Genomic DNA, 23,239 nt, shown 5'->3' with positions numbered 1-23,239 from the left:
CGCTAACAACATCAGTCACTTCCGGGTAGACGACTGGTGGTTGATTTGAGTTGCGCAGATATGTGAACTTTTTCTTCTGTTTTCATTTTCAGTCGTAACTGTAACGTGTGAAGATATATAGTTAAACACGGTGGTCCGACCTATCTGATGTTCCTGCTGGTTTTATTTTATGGACTGTGTTGCTTTGCTAGTGTCTGTGGTTTGTTTTGTTTTGTGGTGATCTGCAGTGAAAACCCGGAGCGGAGTTTGAGTTGTCTTTCTTTTCTGTTTGTGAAACTGGATTGAACTGAACTGATTAGGAGTTGTGGGGAAAACAAAACGGATCCTTTACCGAGTGGATTGAACTCTGAGAGACGAGTTACACTGACACATACTGAAAAACTCTTCATCGTTACCCTGCTCCCCCACACACAGCAAAACTCAGCCATTTTCCCTTCAGTTGAGAGTTTATCTCAGTTTCTACTCCGGCTTCCTCCATCAGCTGTGCTGGTGACACGGCGCTACTAGCTTAAATATATATGTGAAGTTTGCAGACGTAGTAGCTAAGTCTGTTCATGGAAAAATTATTTTTTCAACGGATATCTTAGTTACAACGAGATTGAGCTAGCAAAGCAGTTTTGTGTTTATATGTGAGGTATTTATTCAGTTTGGGAAAAGCCACGATCTCTAGAAAGCATTAGCTCCAGTTGGCTGGTTGACTCACGACAGTGATGCGGTCAGGAACGAGGCGCCTGACCGCATCACTGAAGTACAACCTCTCTGTAATATTGATTAATTAATAATGCGATATATCATCATAAGCCAACACAACCAAGCTCAGAACAAATGAGCCTACAGAGCCATAAGCGAACAGCAAAGAGGAGGAGGATGCTAATCCAATCTGTGACTTTATGACAACAACCTCAGTAGATGAGCATGGACACACTGACACTCATCACCATCTATATCAATCGATCCAGCACAACAATATGACCAATTCATGGACCAGAACCACCAAGGCAGGATGATAAAATATGCTTTCACTCACCAGCAGACGGCTCAGAAAAGGGCAGCATGGCGGTTTTTCCTCCCGGCAAACTTCACCACGTTTAACCCGCGGTTAATTTTACCAGCAGTTTGAGTGATGACAGTATTCCGTGGCTGGTGGGCTCCGAGGCGCCTTAATTCCAGTTTCTCCTCCAAATAAAGAGTTTATACCCTGTGCTCGAGTATGAAATCCACTTTATTTTTATTTTAAGTTAGCTGGCGTTAGCTGAGAAAGTCTCTCCTCTTTTTAGCCGACTGTAAATTGTAACTGTAAACAGCTCGCGCTGTAGCCGCACTGCAACGTCATTTGAAATATCTCACAGTTGATTGGCTATCTGTCTGACAGAGAGCTATCTGATTGGCTATCTGTCAGACAGCGAGCCAATCAACTGTGAAATATGAAATGACGTTTTAGTGGGGCTACAGGCTGTCTGCCCCACTGGTCATCAATTTCATGTGATCTACATTGAATACACTAAAACACTCTGAGCATGCGTATTCATATTTTCCCACATACAATACACATTACATTGTGAGAGAGGGGCTAGCCCCACATTCACACCGGCCACTAGGCCCGCTGCGGACACAAATCAGGAAAACGCAGACTGAGGCAGCAATGCAGGGTACAATTAAAAATGAACTAAAATCCTAACATATATTATATAATGCAATTTATGAATATGCTATATTCATAGATAATAAATTATAGCAGATAAAAATTTGAAAATTGATAACATCACTTGTTTGCGCAGTTCTTTCTGGCTGTGCCCCAATGACCAGTCGCCAGTGGCAACGTTGTATTGTATACAGCCACGCCAATAAAACCAATTTAATTGAATTGAGAGACAGAGACAGAGAGAAATAGATAGATAGATAGATAGATAGATAGAGAGAGAGAGAGAGAGAGAGAGAGAGAGAGTAGTTGGCAGCAGGTGCATTTAAAGGCTAAATGACTGAGCAGCAAGATGGATGGTGGAAAAAAGAGGAAGGGTGGAGCAGAGAGGGAGAAAAAAAGAAAAGCACTTGCAGGAGATGCTGTTAAATGCCGCCAAGTTAGTCAGTAAATAAACGTGCTAGCTAGCTAACGTAGCTAATGTTACCGATGTGTCATCGTCCCTTGTTAATGTTAAAGCAGCAAACAAACTGGACAATCAACAATAAAAGTGGTAGTTCCCTTTCTAATTTCCTCAAAAACATTGATGGCATAATTGGCATGTCTAGTCAAGTTAATGTGGTCAATATTATTTGAAAATTAATGCATTATGGTGAAAATTTCAGTCAGTGAGTTCATGCTTTGAGCTCATAATTTGAAATTACTAAGACAACACAACATCTTCTGTCACTATTCAGGCTGCTGTAATTTGTTGAAACTTAAAGATCTGTGTTATTCAATGTTTGTGTTGGTTAAAGGGCTATTTTAACCATTGATGGGTAACTGTTAGTGTCTATCAGTAAACTGAGTAGGGTATTGTGCTCTTGCTCTGTTCTTTGAATAGGTGGAGAGAGAGTTGTTAACTGTATTATATTGGTACATTAAAAGATATGCTGTGCTGTGCTCTTGCTTTTTTTTCTTTTTGAAGGTGGAGAGAGAAGCATTGGTGCCACCGTAGTACAGAAGCCCACTACTTCAGAGCAACCTGCAGGTACAAGACATTTTCTATTTTGTTAGTATATTGGTTGTTTATTTAGTTATTTATTATTTAATAAATATTGGTTAAAAATTAGTCCTTCTGTTGTATGATATGCACCTTTGGTTCTATTTGAGGTTCATAACAATACATTGTACTAACCAGTTGTTGGCTCATTAGTTTGTTATTCACATGCACTAAAATTCACCAGAATGCAGGAAATCAAGTCTTTGTAACTAATATTTTCCTAGTGGGGACCCTCAGACCCCCCACTTAAAAAGTGACTTGACTGGGGCTATATTTCACGCTTTATTTCCCAGCCTGAATGATTTTCCCAGTCCGGCCCTGCTGCATACCCTGTACTTACCCTGTTATTACATGTAACAAGGGGGGAACTATCAGTGCTTTAGATGACAGCCTGCACACCCTGTAATTACCCTGTAACTAAATGTAACAAGGGGGAACAACCAACATAACTTACTCCGTAACTACAGAAGACAATGTGAAAACAGCTTTACTTGCCTCAGAACATGGCAGAACAAACTAAATTAACTACACAGTTTGCAATCAGAAGAGTATATGAACCATACATATGCGTTCTGATTCATACCTCATGTTTTATCTTTAGCCATATTTATATTAGCTGTAGTTATATATTTATTTCGTGGGATGAAAGGAGACCATGCACAGAGCTGAAGAAAGGATAAGCTTGCACCTTGAAGACTCCAAATGCTGGACGAAAACAACTGCCAGGGAGAAAACTTTCAACATTTTAATGACTTCAACATGTGTTTACACACAAGTGAGTGACATCTTTGGTGGGTGAATTCTGTCCGCCAATGGTAGGCGGAGCCAAGATGCCATAAACGAGCGTCAAGTGATGAAGTTTGCTGGTGAGGTGAATGACAGCTGAGACAGTCTTCAGAGGCCGACAGCATCCATGAAAATACACTGTCCCCTGGACCTTTGTTCTGAAGTAAACCCACAAATTCACCCTGTAGTTATTTTAAGTATCCCAAAATGAAAAAGGAGCAATGTGTTTTGGCTGTTTTATTGGTAATAAGGTCATTTTGAAATAAAATCACATCAGATTTATTAAGTGCTGAAGAAGTCATCACTCCATCTTGCCTGAATGTCCAGATTTTTGTTCAGTTTTATGGTCATACTGTACCCTGTAATAACATAACAGGTACCTAGTAGTTAAATAATAACGAGTATTAATTCTCTCTAAATTCTTCCCAAATTTCCAGATTATTGCTCAGTACGTCGCACACACTCTGTAATAATAGAATAGGTACCTGGTAATTCAAGAACAACCAGAATGCAGCAGAGATCATATAATGTGCTGTAGGTAGTTTGCTTGTTGAAGTTACAGTGAGCTGTCTAGACTCACTCATTCATTTGGAATTGATCCTGTCTTTAATTGAGTGAATGTTCAGTCACCTGTTGATGTTGTGTGATTAGTGAATGAGTGTGCAGGAGGTGTGGCTGCTTGCTTATGAAAATTTCTTCAGTTGATTTTTAAGCTGAGTCGTATATTGAGTAATAAGCTTAAAGTAACTAGAATAACAAGTGTTGACATGTCAGCTTTGTAGATTATGTTTTGTATGTCCTGCATATAAATAAGAGTGTGTAAGTCATGTATTTGATACATGCATTAATAATTTCTGATGTGAACCTACACTTTTAGATCTGTGAATGTTTTTAGTGTTCATTCTCTCTAGTATTCAGCACTGATCTGTTCCTGCATCACATTATAAGCTTTGTGGTACTTTATATATTTCTGTATACTCAGAAAATACACAGGAAACACGTGTAAATCATGTGATGTGTTGTCTGTTTTTGATGAGAACATAAATCTCTTGTCACAATAGAACAATACTATAAATTTGAATTTCACTTTGTGGGTAAAATGACACATTCAGAACCACTCCATGGCTAAAATGAGCTCTTCTTTGTTTAGAAACAATATGTATATGCTAAATGTCTTTAAAGAAGCATCCTTTTCACAACTCAGGGGTTTTTCTTTTTGAAAGCAAATTGTTTTATTGCCATATAAAATTGCCCCCCACCCCTCTGATTTCATTGGGTGGGGGGCAATGATATAGTATGATGCAGTTTGTTGTAAGATTCCATGTTGATTTTCCTCCTGTCCTCTGCATTTTTTGAGTCACCAGCCACCAGTGATAAATATATATTGGTACCTACTGTACTGGTACATCGTTAGTACAAAAGATTACACCTAGCTACAGAGTAATTACACTGTACGTTGCAGGCTGTAATCTAAAGCATTTCCCTCTTTCTTTTCAGACTCAGCAGTTTGTATTCTGGACAGATGACAGGATTGTTTAAACTGATTCACACTAACAAACCTGTCCACCTGTCTGTCCATACCTGAGAGTGTCCAGTCTCCAGTGTGGATCCTCCAGTCCAGCAGACAGCAGCTTCTCTCCTGAAGCTCCTGGATGATTGTACCTCAAGTCAAGCTCTGTCAGATGGGAGGGGTTGGAGCTCAGAGCTGAGGCCAGAGAAGCACAGCCTTCCTCTGTGATCAGACATCCTGACAGACTGCAGACACAAAATGACACACGTCACATGATCTGAGATCATGTGTTTATTAGTCATCACCAATGTGTTTCTGTGATCTTTAGAGTTAAAGATCAGTTAGGACTGAATGTGGAAAAACAGTAAGGAAACATTTCTGACTCTATTCAGTTTCAGGAATCATCCAGAGTTTGAAGTTTGTTTGAAACAAAGCATGAATTAATTGGTGGTTAACCACAGCTAGAATGCACTATTATATCACCATGGTCAGTAAAAATCACTATCATTCCATCACAGATAATGTTCTGAAATTAAAAGAAACTATAACTATTAAAAGTCTGCTCACTGAATAACTGTCTCTATGTGTTTTACTTTAGGCCAGTTACACAGTTCTTCATTCAGTTTTTGGATCTTAAAACTCCTCTCTGGTATTTCAGGTTCCAACAGCAGAGACAGAATAAAACTAATAAAAATATACAAAAAGAAAATTATTCACAAACTATAAACACATAACTGGTCTGAAAATAACTTGAATAGAGAAAAGTCCAGGTGTTTATCTCCTCATATAAATTACAGTTTAAATGGTGATCAGTTCAACAGATTGATGAATCCTGACCTGAGAGTTTCCAGAGTACAGTGTGGACTCTCCAATCCAGCAGACAGTAGCTTCACTCCTGAATCCTGAAAGTTGTTGTTACTCAAGTCAAGCTCTCTCAGACTACAGGACTGGGAGCTCAGAACTGAGGACAGAGCTGCACAGCCTCTCTCTGAAAGGTTACAGCCGCTCAGTCTGAAGAGACAACAATAAACAATTGGAAAAAATATTTAATGAAACATTTATATTTCTCTTCCCTTTGAATATCTTTTCAATAAATGAATCAATAAATAACTGTCTGTGTACTTACTGAGCTTTGTTGGAGGCTTTCACCACTGGCAGCAGCCTCAGAAGAGCATCCTCTGAAGCAGTGTATTTCTTCAGGTCAAACACATCCAGATCTTTTTCTGATGACAGTAAGATGAAGGCCAGAGCTGACCAATGAGCAGGAGACAGTTTATCTGTGGAGAGACTTCCTGAACTCAGATACTGTTGGATCTCCTCCACTAGAGAACGATCATTTAGTTCATTCAGACAGTGGAAAAGATTGATGCTTCTCTCTGCAGACAGATCCTCACTGATCTTCTTCTTGATGTACTCTACTGTTTCCTGATTGGTCTGTGAGTTACTTCCTGTCTGTGTCAGCAGACCTCGTAGGAGAGTCTGATTGTTCTGCAATGAAAGACCCAGGAGGAAGCGGAGGAACAAGTCCAGGTGTCCATTTGGACTCTGCAAGGCCTCGTCAACAGCACTCTGGTAGAAGTGTGTCTCTGCAGATTTGTCTTTTCTTGTTTCAGACTTCTGGGATGTTGTTTGTTTTTTTAACAGCAGATTGACTCCAGACTTGATGAATGTCAGATGGACATGAAGAGCAGCCAGAAACTCCTGAACACTCAGATGGATGAAGCAGAACACTTTGTCCTGGTACAGCCCTCTCTCCTCTTTAAAGATCTGTGTGAACATTCCTGAGTACACTGAGGCTACTTTGATATCGATGCCACACTCTGTCAGGTCTGATTCATAGAAGATCAGGTTGCCTTTCTGCAGCTGCTCAAAAGCCAGTTTTCCCAGAGACTCAATCATCTCCCTGCTCTTTGGACTCCACTGTGGATCTGTCTCACGTCCTCCATCGTACTTGACCTTCTTCAGTTTGGACTGAACCACCAGGAAGTGGATGTACATCTCAGTCAGGCTCTTTGGCAGCTCTCCTCCCCCTCTGCTTTTCAACACATCCTCCAGAACTGTAGCAGTGATCCAGCAGAAGACTGGGATGTGGCACATGATGTGGAGGCTTTGTGATCTCTTGATGTAGGAGACAATGCTGCTGGCCCTATCCTCATCTCTGAATTTCTTCCTGAGGTACTCCTCCTTCTGTGGGTCAGTGAACCCTCTGACCTCTGTCACCATGCCAACACACTCAGGAGGGATCTGATTGGCTGCTGCAGGTCGTGTGGTTATCCAGAGGCGAGCAGAGGGAAGCAGTTTCCCCCTGATGAGGTTTGTCAGCAGCACATCCACTGAGGTGGACTCTGTAACATCAGTCAGGATCTCATTGTTGTGGAAGTCCAGAGGAAGTCGACACTCATCCAGACCATCAAAGATGAACACAACCTGGAACTCTTCAAACCTGCAGATTCCTGCTTCTTTGATTTCAGTAAAGAAGTGATGAACAAGTTCCACCAAGCTGTACTTTTTCTCTTTCAGCACATTCAGCTCTCTGAAAGTGAATGGAAATGTGAAGTGTATGTCCTGGTTGGCTTTGTCTTCAGCCCAGTCCAGAGTGAACTTCTGTGTTAAGACTGTTTTCCCAATGCCAGCCACTCCCTTTGTCATCACTGTTCTGATTGGTTCATCTCTCCCAGGTAAGGCTTTAAAGATGTCTTCTTGTCTGATTGTTGTTTCTGGTCTGTCTGGTTTCCTGGATGTTGTTTCAATCTGTATGACCTCATGTTCATCATTGACATCTGCAGTGCCTCCCTCTGTGATGTAGAGCTCTGTGTAAATCTGATTCAGAAGGGTTGGGTTTCCTGATTTAGCAATCCCCTCAAACACACACTGGAACTTCTTCTTCAAGTTAGACTTGAGTTTATGATTAAACATGGCAGGAGATTCTGTACGAACAAACAGAAAACAGAATCAATGAATAAATTAGTATTAGTAAATATTTCAAAAGACTATAAAAATATTTTCCTCCATCATTAATGTCTCATTCATCCAGAATGTTAAATCTTTATAGAAATCCTCTTACCGTTCTGCAGACGGTCAGCCAGCTCCTCCTGCTTCATTCCCCTCAGGAAGTGCAGTGTGATCTTCTGAAATGCCTCTCTGCTGCTCCTCCTCTGCTCTTCCTCCTCACCATCCAACACCTCCTCACCCTCCCTCTGACTCTCTAAGCATTCTGGGTAATCTGAGCTCAGAACCCTCTGCATCTTCTTCAGCTCGTTCTTCACAAAAGTGACGATGTTCTCCTCCAGCAGCTGGAACAGAATACTATATGAATGACACAATCAAACTGAAATCATAAAGCAAACATCAGATCCATGTAGGACAGACTGACAATCCACTGGTCTACAAAGTGCAGCATGGAGATGGTTGTGAACAGAATAGATGTAAAAGTAGTTGTTGTACATGTACAGACCATAAATATGGAGTCCATGTGTGTTTGATGCTGCTGGGCAGACTGACCACTGGGAACCTCTGAGCTCTCCTGGTCCACTCTGTGGAGGAATCATGAAGAATGAGCTCACATTATGTCTGTCCACACAGAGACAAACACAAGCTAAAGGTCCATCAAGTGATATTTGGATGTGAACAGAGAATCAGATGACTCCCTGTAGTGGTAAAGCTTTACTAGTCCTGCTGATCCCACTGAGAATCAACAGCTCAGTCTTTTTGTAGCTTTCAGCTCAGTGTTTTGCTTCATCAGTCAGTTTGGTTTAGTCCCAACAGCTCTGAACAACCCTCCATACAGCTCTCCCTCCCTCACTGTACACTGCTGAAGTGCCCTGGAGCAATGCAGTTACAACCTCCAGCTTCTCCAGTGGAAGTGTTCAGTGTCTGCTTGTATCAGACGGGTTGAACTGGGCAGCTCCCAGTATGAAAATTTTCAATCTTTATTCATTTATATAGCGCCATATCACAACAGAAGTCATCTCAAGGCACTTTTCACATAGAGCAGGTCAAGACCGTACTCTTTAATTTACAGAGACCCAACAATTCCCCCATGAGCAAGCACTTGGCGACAGCGGTAAGGAAAAACTCCCCTTTAACGGGTAGAAACCTCAAGCAGACCCCGGTTCTTGGTGGGCGGCCATCTGCTTTGACCGGTTGGGTTGAGAGAGAGAAAGAGAGAGGGAAAGGGGGAGGGGGGACAGAAGAAAAACAATCACAACAACAACAACAACAAGCACAAGCAGCAACAGCCAGGGAAGGATGCCATCAGGACTGTGAAGGACCGCGAAGGTTCAGCCCAGGACTCAGCTTTTTCTGTGAGATGAGAAAGCACAAGAAAAACTCCGGGGAAGAAGCAAAGTTAGTGACATGCATTGATGTTACATGAATGCATACAGATGGAGAGGAGGAGGAGGAGAGAGGAGCTCAGTGCATCATGGGAAGTCCCCCAGCAGTCTAGGCCTATAGCAGCATAACTAAGGGCTGATGCAAGGCGAGCCTGGTCGGCCCTAACTATAAGCTTTATCAAAAAGGAAAGTTTTAAGCCTACTCTTAAACATAGAGAGGGTGTCTGCACCCCGGACTGAATCTGGAAGATGGTTCCATAGAAGAGGAGCCTGATAGCTGAAGGCTCTGCCTCCCATTCTACTTTTAAAGACTGTAGGGACCACCAGTAAGCCTGCATACTGGGAGCGCAGTGTTCTAGTGGGATAATACGGTATTATGAGCTCTTCAAGATATGATGGTGCCTGACCATTAAGGGCTTTGTAAGTTAGGAGAAGGATTTTAAATTCTATTCTAGATTTTACAGGAAGCCAATGTAGTGAAGCTAAAATGGGAGAAATGTGGTCTCTTTTTCTAGTTTTAGTCAGTACACGTGCAGCTGCATTCTGGACCAGCTGGAGAGTCTTTAGAGACTTGTTAGGGCAGCCTGATAATAAGGAATTACAATAATCCAGCCTAGAAGTAACAAAAGCGTGAACTAGTTTTTCTGCATCTTTTAGGGACAGGATGTGCCTGATTTTTGTGATATTACGTAAGTGAAAAAAGGCAGTCCTTGAAATTTGATTTATGTGGGAGTTAAAGGACATATCCTGATCAAAGATAACTCCCAGATTCCTTACGGTGGTGCTGGAGGCCAGGGTAATGCCATCCAGAGCAGCTTTATCATTAGATAATGTGTTTCTAAGGTGTTTAGGGCCAAGCACAATAACTTCAGTTTTATCTGAATTTAGTAGTAGAAAATTGCAGGTCATCCAGGTCTTTATGTCGTTAAGGCATGTTTGGAGTTTGTTTAACTGATTGGGTTCATCTGGCTTCACTGATAAATATAATTGGGTATCATCTGCGTAACAATGAAAATTTATGGAGTGTTTCCTAATAATATTACCTAAAGGAAGCATATATAAGGTGAATAGTATAGGTCCAAGTACAGAACCTTGTGGAACTCTGTGTCTAACTTTTGCCTTCACGGAGGATTCATCATTAACATGTACAAACTGAAATCGGTCTGATAAATAGGACTTAAACCAGCTTAATGCAGTTCCTTTAATGTCAATTAAATGTTCCAGTCTCTGCAAAAGGATTTGATGGTCAATTGTGTCAAATGCAGCACTAAGATCTAACAGGACAAGTATAGAGACAAATCCTTTGTCTGATGCAGTTAGGAGGTCATTTGTGACTTTCACCAGTGCTGTTTCTGTGCTATGATGCGCTCTAAATCCTGACTGAAAATCCTCAAATAAACTATTGTTATGTAGAAAGTCACATAACTGATTAGAGACTGCTTTCTCAAGGATCTTGGATAGAAATGGAAGGTTAGATATAGGTCTATAATTGGCTAAAACACCTGAATCAAGAGTAGGCTTCTTAAGAAGAGGTTTAATTACAGCTACTTTAAAGGACTGTGGTACATAGCCTGTTACTAAAGACAGATTGATCATATCTAGTAAAGAAGTGCTCACTAAGGGTAGGGCTTCCTTAAGCAGCCTAGTTGGGATGGGATCTAAGAGACAGGTTGATGGTTTAGCTGAACAAATCATTGAAGTTAGTTCAGACAAGTCTACTGGAGAAAAACAGTCCAAATATATGTCAGGATTTATGTCAGGATTTACTGCCGTTACCAAGGTTCCTGTATTTGGGGAGAGAACGGTGCCTGTTGAGGGCAGGAGGTGGTTAATTTTGTCTCTAATAGTTAGAATTTTATCATTAAAGAAGCTCATAAAGTCGTTACTACTGAGAGCTATAGGAATACATGGATCAGTAGAGTTATGACTCTTTGTCAGCCTGGCCAAAGTGCTGAAAAGGAACCTAGGGCAGTTTTTATTCTCTTCTATTAATGCTGAGTAATAGGCGGCTCTGGCATTACAGAGGGCCTTCCTATATGTTTTAAGACTATCTTGCCAGACTAAGCGAGAATCTTCTACTTTGGTGGAACGCCAAATCCTTTCCAATTTTCGCGATTTAATTTGCGGGTTTGGGAGTTGTACCATGGAGCTAACCTCTTACGTTTTATTATCTTCTTTTTTAAGGGGGCAATGGAGTCGAGTGTTTGTCTTAGTGAGCCTGCAGCACTATCAATAAGATTATCAATTTGGGAGGGACTAAAGTTAACATAAGAGTCCTCTGTAGTATTGAGACATGGCAGTGAATTCAGTATTGACGGAATTGCTTCCTTAAATTTATCTACAACACTATCAGAGAGACATCTAGTGAGGACATTTTTATCTAATGGTGTATAATCCAGTAATAGGAAAAGTTATTAAAAAATGATCTGATAAAATAGGATTTTGTGGAAAAATTATTAAATGTTCAATTTCAATCCCATAAGTCAGAACAAGGTCTAGGGTGTGGTTAAGACGGTGAGTGGGATTATTTACACACTGAGAGAAGCCAATTGAGTCTAATAATGAGAGAAATGCAGTGCTGAGACTGTCATTATCAATGTCCACATGAATATTAAAATCACCTACTATAATTACTTTATCTGTACTAAGGACTAAATACGACAAAAACTCTGAGAATTCAGATAGGAATTCAGAGTACGGGCCAGGAGGACGATACACTATAACAAATAGAACTGGCTGTAAAGTTTTCCAGGTTGGCTGAGAGAGACTAAGAACAAGGCTTTCGAATGAATTATAATTAAATTTAGGTCTAGGGTTAATGATTAGGCTTGAGTTGAAAATGGCTGCAACTCCTCCTCCTCGGCCAGTGTCTCGAGGAATATGAGTATTAATATGACTGGGGGGAGTGGATTCATTAAGGCTGACATATTCTTCATGACACAGCCAGGTTTCAGTGAGACAAAATAAATCAATACGATGATCTGAAATTAAATCGTTTACTAAAACTGCTTTAGATGAAAGAGATCTAATGTTCAAGAGTCCACATTTAATTATCTTATTTTGTTGTACTATTGCAGTAGTGGTTTTAATTTTTACTAGATTTTCATGAATGACTCTTCTTTTATTTACTTTGGATTTAATTGATTTATGTGGTCGGGGGACAGACACAGTCTCTATGTGGTTTTGGGTGGGTAACTGCTCTAATGGAAGCGCAGAGAAGCGTGTAGGACTGCAGCTCTGCCTCCTGGTCTCAACTCTGGGTTGTCATGGCATTCAAGTGTGTGTAAATGAGAAAGTAGGCAGGTGTCATGTCTGAGGTTTTTGAATGTCTTGTGTTTGAGCAGGTTGAGGAGTATTTAGTCAGACACAATTTGTTGTATGAGCTTCAGTCTGGTTTTACAGCAGCAGACTCTACTGACACCTGTCTTATTCATTGGTTTGATTTTATTAGTCAAAACCTTGATGAAGGAAATTATGCTGACTTGCAGAAAGCTGTTGACACAGTGAATCATTCTATACTGTTGTCAAAGTTACAGTGCATGGCATTTGGACATACTGCTGTTGGTAAAATGGTTTACTTCTTACATTACAGGAAGAACTCAAGTCTGTGATATTGAAGTGGTTCTATCAGAACCTCAGGATATTACATGTGTGGTGCTGCATGGTTCTATTTTAGGGCCTCTTTTATTTCTTATGTATATAAATGATACGACAGCTGCTGTGACATGCAAGCTGCTGTTGTATGCTGATGATTCTGCATTACTGGTATCTGGGAATGATGTCAGTGAAATTCACAACTCTTAGTAATGAATCAGAAAGTGTGAGAGAGTGGCTGATAGATAACAAGCTTTCAATACATTTGGGGAAAACAGAGTCAATCCTGTTTGGAACAAAAACGTCAAGAACAAATCCATTGAAAATCTTTTGTAATGGAATAGAAAATTTATTATATTTTGTATCATACTTACGAATAATATTGGACCAGTATCTGTCCTGTGATTCTGTTGTTGCTAAAATATTATCGAAGAGTGGCAGCAAACTTCAGTTCCTGTTTCACAGACTAAGACTCTTTTTGACTTTTCTGTTAAGAAACTTGTCATGTTCTCATTGGCACAGCATCAGTTTGATTCTGCCTGTTCTGATTGGTTCAGTGGTTTGACATCTACATTTAGGAACAAACTGCAGGTGATGCAAAATAATATTATTCAGTATTTATTAAATGTATCCTCTTTAACTCATGTTGGTGATGAATTCAGAAGTGTATGACTGCTGCCAGTACAGCTCAGAGTAGAACAACAGAAGCTGCATCATATGTTCAACATTATCAATGGGTTTGCTCCTCAATACTTCACAGATAACAATGGAACATAGTCAGCATGGCTATAACACCAGGGCCAGTGTGTGTTCATATAAAGTCCCTCCAGTGAATAATGTAGCCAGAAGTTCCTTTTTTTAAGCTGCTGCCGTGTTGTGGAACAGCCTCCTGTTACACATCCAGCTGTTAAAAATGAGAGGAGCTTATAGAAGTCAGGTCAGGACTTATTTATGGAACATGGTCACAGGTTTATACTGAAATCTGCAATTCCATTTTTACTTCAGCCATCAAATTGTCTTTGTTGTACTTTGTGTTTTGATGTGAGAGTTTATTGTTTTATTTAATTTGTGGTGATTTAGTTTTATGTAGTTTGTCTTTTGTTTTGTCTTTTAACATCTTGGGACCATGTTGGAAATAAATGTTTTCACTCTAACATGTTTTTTATGTCTGTAATGTATAAATGAATCATATCATGTCACTTATCATATGAACAACCGAGTGCAACACCATGAATGTCTTCCAGGAGGCATTCTGAACATGTGATCTGTTATCTCCATATTTAAATGATAATCACATCTCCTCCCTCTCTATGACGGCCGGCTTTTCACTGATGTGGTCGGACAACACGTCATACAAACCAGTTCTTTTCTAGCATAACCCAACGTTTACTGTCAGTTACAGCTTACATCTGATCAGCAGATGGGCGTCCTCCTTTAAATTTAATTAAACCGCCCTTCGAATGGTCGCTCTTAAAGGACAGACAGCTGGGTTCAGGTCCAGGAGAGTCTGGTCTCTGCTTCTGGATCCTGAAACAACAACAGTTCTGATAAATATGCATGTTGGATAGAAATGAAAAGTAAGTTCAGTCTTTGCAGCTTTACATTCTGACCTTCCATGAGCAGGTTGTCCAGATTTAAAATGTGTATCTTTATCCATGGACCGGTCACTCTTCATGGACACACAGCTGGGTTCAGGTCCAGGAGAGTCTGGTCTCTGCTGCTGGATCCTGAAACAACAACAGTTCTGATAAATATGCATGTTGGATAGAAATGAAAAGTAAGTTCAGTCTTTGCAGCTTTACATTCTGACCTTCCATGAGCAGGTTGTCCAGATTTAAAATGTGTATCTTTATCCATGGACCGGTCACTCTTCATGGACACACAGCTGGGTTCAGGTCCAGGTCCAGGTCCAGGTCCAGGTCCAGGTCCAGGTCCAGAAGAGTCTGGTCTGTGCTGCTTCTTTGTTCTTCAACACAACACACACAGAGCTTTGAGTGTGAATAATGATGGTGGAGTGATGTGAGTGGAGAACAGTGATGGACAGTTAGAGATCTTCATCTCACCTCTGAGCTTCGGGCTGGCTGTCATGTTCCCTTCGCCTCCGCCTCCACCTCCGCCTTTTAGAAGGAAGGACTCTCTCCTCTCTGTCCTCATGTGTATCTTTATCCATGGACCGGTCACTCTTCATGGACACACAGCTGGGTTCAGGTCCAGGAGAGTCTGGTCTCTGCTGCTGGATCCTGAAACAACAACAGTTCTGATAAATGTGCATGTTGGATAGAAATGAAAAGTAAGTTCAGTCTTTGCAGCTTTACATTCTGACCTTCCATGAGCAGGTTGTCCAGATTTAAAATGTGTATCTTTATCCATGGACCGGTCACTCTTCATGGACACACAGCTGGGTTCAGGTCCAGGTCCAGGTCCAGGTCCAGGTCCAGCAGAGTCTGGTCTGTGCTGCTTCTTTGTTCTTCAACACAACACACACAGAGCTTTGAGTGTGAATAATGATGGTGGAGTGATGTGAGTGGAGAACAGTGATGGACAGTTAGAGATCTTCATCTCACCTCTGAGCTTCGGGCTGGCTGTCATGTTCCCTTCGCCTCCGCCTCCACCTCCGCCTTTTAGAAGGAAGGACTCTCTCCTCTCTGTCCTCATGTGTATCTTTATCCATGGACCGGTCACTCTTCATGGACACACAGCTGGGTTCAGGTCCAGGAGAATCTGGTCTCTGCTGCTGGATCCTGAAACAACAACAGTTCTGATAAATATGCATGTTGGATAGAAATGAAAAGTAAGTTCAGTCTTTGCAGCTTTACATTCTGACCTTCCATGAGCAGGTTGTCCAGATTTAAAATGTGTATCTTTATCCATGGACCGGTCACTCTTCATGGACACACAGCTGGGTCCAGGTCCAGGTCCAGGTCCAGGTCCAGGTCCAGGTCCAGGTCCAGGTCCAGGTCCAGGTCCAGGTCCAGCAGAGTCTGGTCTGTGCTGCTTCTTTGTTCTTCAACACAACACACACAGAGCTTTGAGTGTGAATAATGATGGTGGAGTGATGTGAGTGGAGAACAGTGATGGACAGTTAGAGATCTTCATCTCACCTCTGAGCTTCGGGCTGGCTGTCATGTTCCCTTCGCCTCCGCCTCCACCTCCGCCTTTTAGAAGGAAGGACTCTCTCCTCTCTGTCCTCATGTGTATCTTTATCCATGGACCGGTCACTCTTCATGGACACACAGCTGGGTTCAGGTCCAGGAGAATCTGGTCTCTGCTGCTGGATCCTGAAACAACAACAGTTCTGATAAATATGCATGTTGGATAGAAATGAAAAGTAAGTTCAGTCTTTGCAGCTTTACATTCTGACCTTCCATGAGCAGGTTGTCCAGATTTAAAATGTGTATCTTTATCCATGGACCGGTCACTCTTCATGGACACACAGCTGGGTCCAGGTCCAGGTCCAGGTCCAGGTCCAGGTCCAGGTCCAGGTCCAGGTCCAGGTCCAGCAGAGTCTGGTCTGTGCTGCTTCTTTGTTCTTCAACACAACACACACAGAGCTTTGAGTGTGAATAATGATGGTGGAGTGATGTGAGTGGAGAACAGTGATGGACAGTTAGAGATCTTCATCTCACCTCTGAGCTTCGGGCTGGCTGTCATGTTCCCTTCGCCTCCGCCTCCGCCTTTTAGAAGGAAGGACTCTCTCCTCTCTGTCCTCACACTGATCCATAGTAGAGAAACACCTTCACACAAGCACAACAACATGCTCATTCATTACAACAAGCTGCACATCAATAGCGTAATTTTTGATTTTGAAAGGAAGACATTATATTTCATTTCCACTGATTTTTAATGTTTAATGTTTTACTTTCAGAAGCTTCCAGTTCTCGGTTGGCTTTTCATTTACCACTATAGAGCACATTTATTGGAGATGAGCTGCTGGTGGAGTCAGCTGTGTGGCAGAAAAAATAAAAATACTCACCAGGTGAATTCAGATCCACATCCAGTCACAGAGTCTTTGTAGCTTCACCTGCAGAGGAAACACAGAGAGAGAAACTGCTGCTGATTCTCCTTCATCAGTCCTTCATCATCAGTCTGAGGATTCTGGTTTTCTATGGAGTCATTTGTTCTTCTTGCTGTTTTAATTAGAGATTGTACTGAATGACACTTTATTGATTAATAACAGTTAAGCAGCATATCACACTCAGAGGCCTGACATGTATTTCAACTGATGATTTAGTGAATAAACATAAAGATACTGATGTAACAATTTTCACAAATATCAGTGGAGACAAAACTTGTGAAGTTTGTCAGACACTAAACGTGTTCTCTCGCTTTTATCCCCGAGGAGATTAGAAGGAGCCACAAGATCACATGAATGTTTGTATTTCAGAGCATCAATGCATCATATTTTTATTTACATTCATCTTTATTTATGGTTCTGTTATAGTTGCTACAGCTGTGTTATATTCTATTTGATCTTGTGGGAATGTTGTCTGTCAATCAGTGTTAGATTATAAGGATCAAAGTACAGACGTTTCCATGATTTATGGTCGAATTAATGGAGCATCATCATCATCATCATCATCATCATCATCTACAGTAAAGATTAAAACAGGCAGAATAAGAGAGAACAATCTGTCTGACTCAACACTAAATGCAGTTCTGTACAGCAGAACAAAGATCTTCCTGTGATGAGGCATCACATTGTAGTTTAAACTCTGTCATTATTCCACAAACAGAGTTTACTGTGTTTTGATGACAGTGATTCACTTTGTAGTTTATATAATGTGACATTGATTTTATATTGATATAGTATAAAGATACTGAATGAAGGTTTGGCAGCAACATAAGCTTTAGTTTCTATTGCTGCAGCTCTTCGCTTGGTTAAAATACTGAATATCATCAATGAAAAGATGTTTTCAACAGTTTGTCTGTGATATAGTTTAGAAAGATTTCGGAATATATTATTTTATGACTTTTTATTACCTGTTAATCACTAACCATACCACTTGTGAAACAAAGTCTCCCTCACTATCAGCATGATACTGGTTATTAAACCATGCACCAGTTTAAAGGTGACTGAATGGGGCGACCCTTCATACCGACACTAAACTTCTCTGACAATGAATAAAATGTTTTACACAAACAAACTCAAGACTGTTTGAAACTGTTTGAGTTCATTTTATGTCAAACTGTCAGAACATAATCACATGACTGTGTTTAAGTGCAGTTAGTGACGTGTTGAAAGCTGATAAAATGTGTATCTATCAGGTTGGTGAGCTGTTGTTGACTTGCTAGCTAGTGACAGTATTCCTAATATAACTGCAGCACATTTTACTGTTTGATGAACAATAAATTCACTGCAGAACATCTATTAAAACATGGTTTACTTTTACTGGTCAACATTAAACACAACTAAACAGCATATTATTAATAATCTATTTCATTCATTTATGAAAAGCAGCAGCATCATACATTGAGCCTTTAACACTCAGTGTCAGCTGTGTATTTATTTGAGTCTCATTTATTATTATTGATGCACATATTACATGTTACATGCAGGTAATTTTTCAGAGTAACAACAGACAGTGAAAGATCGACTGTTGGAATTAGTGTTAAAATAGTGCAGACGTGGAACAGTGTGTGGCACAAGGGTAACATTCATTAAGACCTGCATTATTGTCTCTGATGCTGTGAAATACACCCAGTGATGGAGGAAACTCAACTGCAGTCAAATACAACAGTTGTTGAAACAAGTAGAGTGAAGGTCATTTGTGAGGTTTGTGATGTCACTATTCTTCAGCCAGCACATGGTCTCAGTTGGGTGTTGTGTGTTAGCAGCGACCCACGCTGACACAGTTCTATAGCAGCTAGTTTAACTGACATGCTAACATCCAGCATTTCATTCAAACTGAGCAGAGCAAACACTGACAGGCATCTTTTATTCTCCCTCTAAATGTTCTTGTTGCTGCATCATCTGTAGATTCTCTTTCCATCATAGATGCTTTCCAAGCTAGCAGCATACGAGCTGTCTGAGGCTAATGAGCTGCTAATAAAACCCTCTGAGTCAGTTTTTACTGATGGGTTAACTGTTATGTGTTTTGCTCTTTTTACTTTTAATCTTGTATCTGTCTACTATATTAACTACTGACAAACACCTTTGTTCTCACTCTTGCTTATTGTATCTCATATTTTTCTGATTTATAATATTATTGGATTTGTTCGATACTGTTTTCACATTTTTCCTCCATTAAAGCTCCAAAGGCAAACTGCTTTCTTCAACCTTTACTGGAAGTGTGTTGTGTAACTAAACACTTAGTGAGGACAATAGTCCAAGTGCTGCTGGCCTGTTTAACAATTGTACTGGATTATCTTATATTGTCCAGGTGTCTGTAATAAGTTTCTCTCCTCTATATATGAAAATGACGTCGACTAAATATTGGAAACATCTTTCAAAATAATTAAGTTCAAAACAACAACCACAGAACCACTGAACCTCAACAAAACTTAACACTTATTGCATCACTGTTGTATTTCATTGTATTATTCAGGTGTTTCTATTTTTCTGGTCATTTACTGTGTCAACAGGCTGAATTTTCGCTAACGAAGCTTTTCCAGAGTTTCCTCAATGAAAAAATCATTTTCATCAAGCTGATGAGTGAAGGTGAAATTAATCAGCAGCTTCAACCAGGAAACCAAACGTAGGAAGAACAAACATGTAACTCACAGCAGGAGGATTTCAAATGTCAGTTGATTCACAAACAGTCTCAACTCTGAATTCATCTTTAACCAGAAGTGACTTTAAAGAAATATGATCCCAGCACAGCGCTGACCTTTGGAATAAAGAACCTGGAACAGCTAAAGTCAAACATTGACAGACAGTATAAATCCTCATCACATAGATTTAGTCTTCTAGCCAAACTCAGGGCAGAACAGTCTGCAGAGCCTCGCTGAGCTTCTTGCTGTGAGTGAACTGTAATAACTGAAGGAGACTCAGATGAGCCTTTCGCTGGTTGCAGTCAGAGGACAGTTTAGAGAGACGTTGGTGAGAACATCAACCTGAGACTGTAAAGGTGGGGGGGCTTTGATGGTGCTGGACTCATCCTGAGCACGGCCGCTTTGCTCCCAATGATTTCACTGTATAAACTTGGAATCTGTGTGTAACAGGTCACCTGTTTTCTGCACAGAAAAGCCTTTAAGTTAATAATTCTATCGTAAGATCTCAACACACATCAGAAGGTTTAAATAGTTGATGAAGTTACCGCTGTCTCCCAGTCTGGAGACACAGGTATGGATGCTGCTGCTGTGTGACAGCCACAGCTGTTCATTAAAGTCAGAGGAAAGGAGCTACATCACACATCTATCAGCATCACACAGAGTCTGAAAGCTCCGGACAGATTTAACCCCTTCCTCCACCACTGCCACACACTCTGTATGTTGTAGATTAAGATATTTTTACCTGTGTTTCTTCTTCTTGTAAACAACAAATAAAGTTATTTGAACTTGAAGCTGTCACTAATACAGACAGAGTAGGTTGTTGTTTTTCTCCACAAAGAAGACAAATGTTGGAAGTTATTGATCTGTGAACACTGACTCAGTACTGTCAGCTGTTATTGGACACTTTGAACAGTGACGCTAAAATGCAGGAAAACTTCCACCGTGTTGATTTGTGTTGACTGTTAGTAGAGTTCTGAACTACAGATTTCTGCTGTTTCTACTGGAACTAAACTAACAAGATGAACAAAGAGTCATTCAAGAGTCAAACAGTGAAAACTGTCACAATACAAACAGAATAAAGTTACAATAAATACCTTTAGATGGAGAAAAGAAGCTGCGACATGACAAGAACAGAAAGAGGAAGTAAACTTCAACAGGAAATAACCACAGAGAGAGGATGAAAACTCCCAAAGGAAAAACAAAAGGAAATACCAGAGAGAGAGAGAGAGAGAGAGAGAGAGAGAGAGAGAGAGAGAGAGAGGATGTGGCGTCTCTGGTGGTACAAACACAAACTGCAGGATGTCAGTTTCACCAACAGATCAAAAGCTGTTTTTTTAAGTTTTTACATCATTAAATATCAACAGTTATAGATAATTTAGTGCTGATGTTTTTAAATGTTACATCATGCGAGTTCTGAGTAGTTTGCTGTTATTTCCTTATTTTAAAACATTTGAACTCATTTACAGTTTATTAAAATTACTTTTTCTGTGAAAGTGAGCAAACATCAATTTTATTCAGAAAGTGTCTGAACAGAAGAAGAAAATGTGTGAAAGTCAGGTTGGTCCTCACTAAACTTAAAACTCATCTTTGTGCCTTAACCTTCAATTAGTTGCCTTTAATTGAGTCCCTCATGAGCTTGTACTGTGCGGCAGGTCGGTTTCTGTCTCAGTGAATTTACTAAGTGTCATCCTGCTGATCAGATTATTGATTATTGTAACTGTCCTGATAATCATTGCATCTCTCTAAGCTTCTGTTTGTTCCACAAACTCATGAACGTCCAAGCTGTGAGCTCCTCTCTCTTCTCTCCTCCTGTCCTCTCACCACGTCTCTGAACCATCTCTTGCTGGACCAGAACCCATCCTGGACCTGCTCTGCTTCCCTGCTGTCGCTGCCATTTCTTGAGGTTTTGGATCTGGTTCTCCATCCTGCAGGAGTTCAGCCTCACCGCGTGTCTCTCTCTCTGAATGATGTTTTTATCCCTCTCTCTCCTGTGTGAATAATGTCTTTTCTTGTCTCTTTGTCTCTTCTCTCGTGTATGTGATGGTGTGATGTGAGTCTCCTCTGTGCGCATGTGTAGTCTGTCCTCCTGCCAGGTCTCCATGGTGATGACGGTCGCGTGGTTCAGGTCCTATTCTGCTCTGGTGGCACCTGGAAGCTGCTCTTCATCCTCTTCGTATATCACATTCTTCATATATATTATAAATCCAATATAATTTTGTTATCCTGTTCCATTCTGTATTCTGTAATTTGTATTTCTGGTTCTGTTCTGTTCACACAACATCTAATGTATGTCTGTCCATCCTGTTGCTCTTCCTGAAGTTTCTTCCAGTTTTCCCCATTAAATGTTTTTAGGGAGTTTTTCCTTATTCGAGGGTCTAAGGACAGGATGTTGTGTTGCTGTACAGACTGTAAAGCCTCCTGAGGCTAATTTGTGATATAAATAAAACTGATTTGACTCACAAAGAGACAAACAAGAGAAAAGCAGATTATGAAAGCAAAATATATTTTAATATCATCCTTCATGTACATGAAAGTTTCCAGAACAATCAGGAGAGAAACAGCTTTATAGAATAATGTACAACATATAAATACTGAATATACACACACCATCATCAAACCAGTCTGTCCACTGTTAGATTCATACTGGGACCAGTTAGACTGTGTTATGGGAGGACTGGTGGACACACCTTCTACTTTTCCTCCACATGTCAGAGAGAAGCACTCAACTGTTTCATGATTCACTACATTTTATTTCTCAGAGCTTCAATATGTTGTTGAATGCAGGACTTTTACTTGTAAAGGATTATTTGATGGTAGTTTTACTACTTTTACTAAAGTAAAGGATGCGTTTTATTTCTTCCACCTCTGAACATATAAACTGTGTGAAACTGAAGTGTTGGAGGAACAGAAACATGAGCGTCTGCTGCCACCTGCTGTTCACTCACAGCATCACATCCTGTCAGAGGAGGAGCTGTTTGCTTCACTCACACTTTAAAACATGAAAACAGGAACATTTAGGCTTTAAAAAGAAATGAAGATGTTTGAAATAATCAGATCCAGTGGTGTCACTGAGCCTCAGCAGCTCTCTGTGGATCAATAAACTCCACCAGTGTTCAAATACAGAGACAGTGTTGCTGTGAAGAGAATCACTTATTAAACATATTTATATTTAAAACACAATGACAACAAAGTCTTTTAATTCACCATCAGAAATCAAACTGTCTCTTTACAGCGTGTCACCATTAAAACCATTAAAACCAGTTTGTTCTTCCACTCTCACATCAGCAGTTTGACTGAACCACATCATCTATCTTATGTGATGCACATTTACAAAGTTTACACAGTATATCAGATATGTTGTAAAGTTCCTTTGATGTATTTTTAGACTTTGATTATGTATCTCACAGTGCGTCTGTAGAACATGAATCCAATCGATCAATCTGATCAATAAACACCATCAGAACTCATCATTTTTGAGTCACTCTGACAAAAACCCAAAAAAAGTTTTACAGTCGATGTAAAAAATCAAAACGGACTTTAACTGAGGTCAGTTGTGTCGTCACAGACTGTCTGAACTTTAAAGATCCTCCGCACATGTTTTAAGAATATAAAAATACTCTGCT

At 40.3% G+C, this 23,239-nt stretch overlaps 1 protein-coding gene and 1 long non-coding RNA gene across 2 annotated transcripts in view; both read right to left on the bottom strand.

Moving 5' to 3' along the window:
• The window catches only part of LOC122990068 (NLR family CARD domain-containing protein 3-like), a 47,445-nt gene extending 32,650 nt beyond the window's left edge, over positions 1-14,795 (bottom strand). Inside the window, exons 1-8 of the mRNA XM_044363203.1 lie at positions 14,716-14,795; positions 14,516-14,632; positions 14,313-14,432; positions 8,432-8,510; positions 8,042-8,270; positions 6,104-7,904; positions 5,815-5,988; positions 5,049-5,222 (exon numbers count right to left, since the gene is read on the bottom strand). Coding sequence (XP_044219138.1) covers positions 5,049-5,222; positions 5,815-5,988; positions 6,104-7,904; positions 8,042-8,270; positions 8,432-8,510; positions 14,313-14,432; positions 14,516-14,632; positions 14,716-14,762 — 2,741 coding nt within the window. The 5' untranslated portion in view covers positions 14,763-14,795. The remainder of the gene's footprint in view (positions 1-5,048; positions 5,223-5,814; positions 5,989-6,103; positions 7,905-8,041; positions 8,271-8,431; positions 8,511-14,312; positions 14,433-14,515; positions 14,633-14,715) is intronic.
• A 1,789-nt stretch (positions 14,796-16,584) lies between these two features.
• LOC122990078 lies at positions 16,585-20,766 on the bottom strand. Its single transcript, XR_006405257.1, has 3 exons — positions 20,711-20,766; positions 16,879-16,926; positions 16,585-16,639 (listed from the first exon to the last, which is right to left on the bottom strand). It is a non-coding gene; the product is annotated as an uncharacterized LOC122990078 (long non-coding RNA).
• Between the last annotated feature and the right edge of the window lie 2,473 nt (positions 20,767-23,239).

This window comes from Thunnus albacares, chromosome 10 (assembly GCF_914725855.1).
Source record: "Thunnus albacares chromosome 10, fThuAlb1.1, whole genome shotgun sequence".
NCBI lineage: Eukaryota > Metazoa > Chordata > Actinopteri > Scombriformes > Scombridae > Thunnus > Thunnus albacares.
This window is presented reverse-complemented; position numbering and strand designations above follow the sequence as displayed.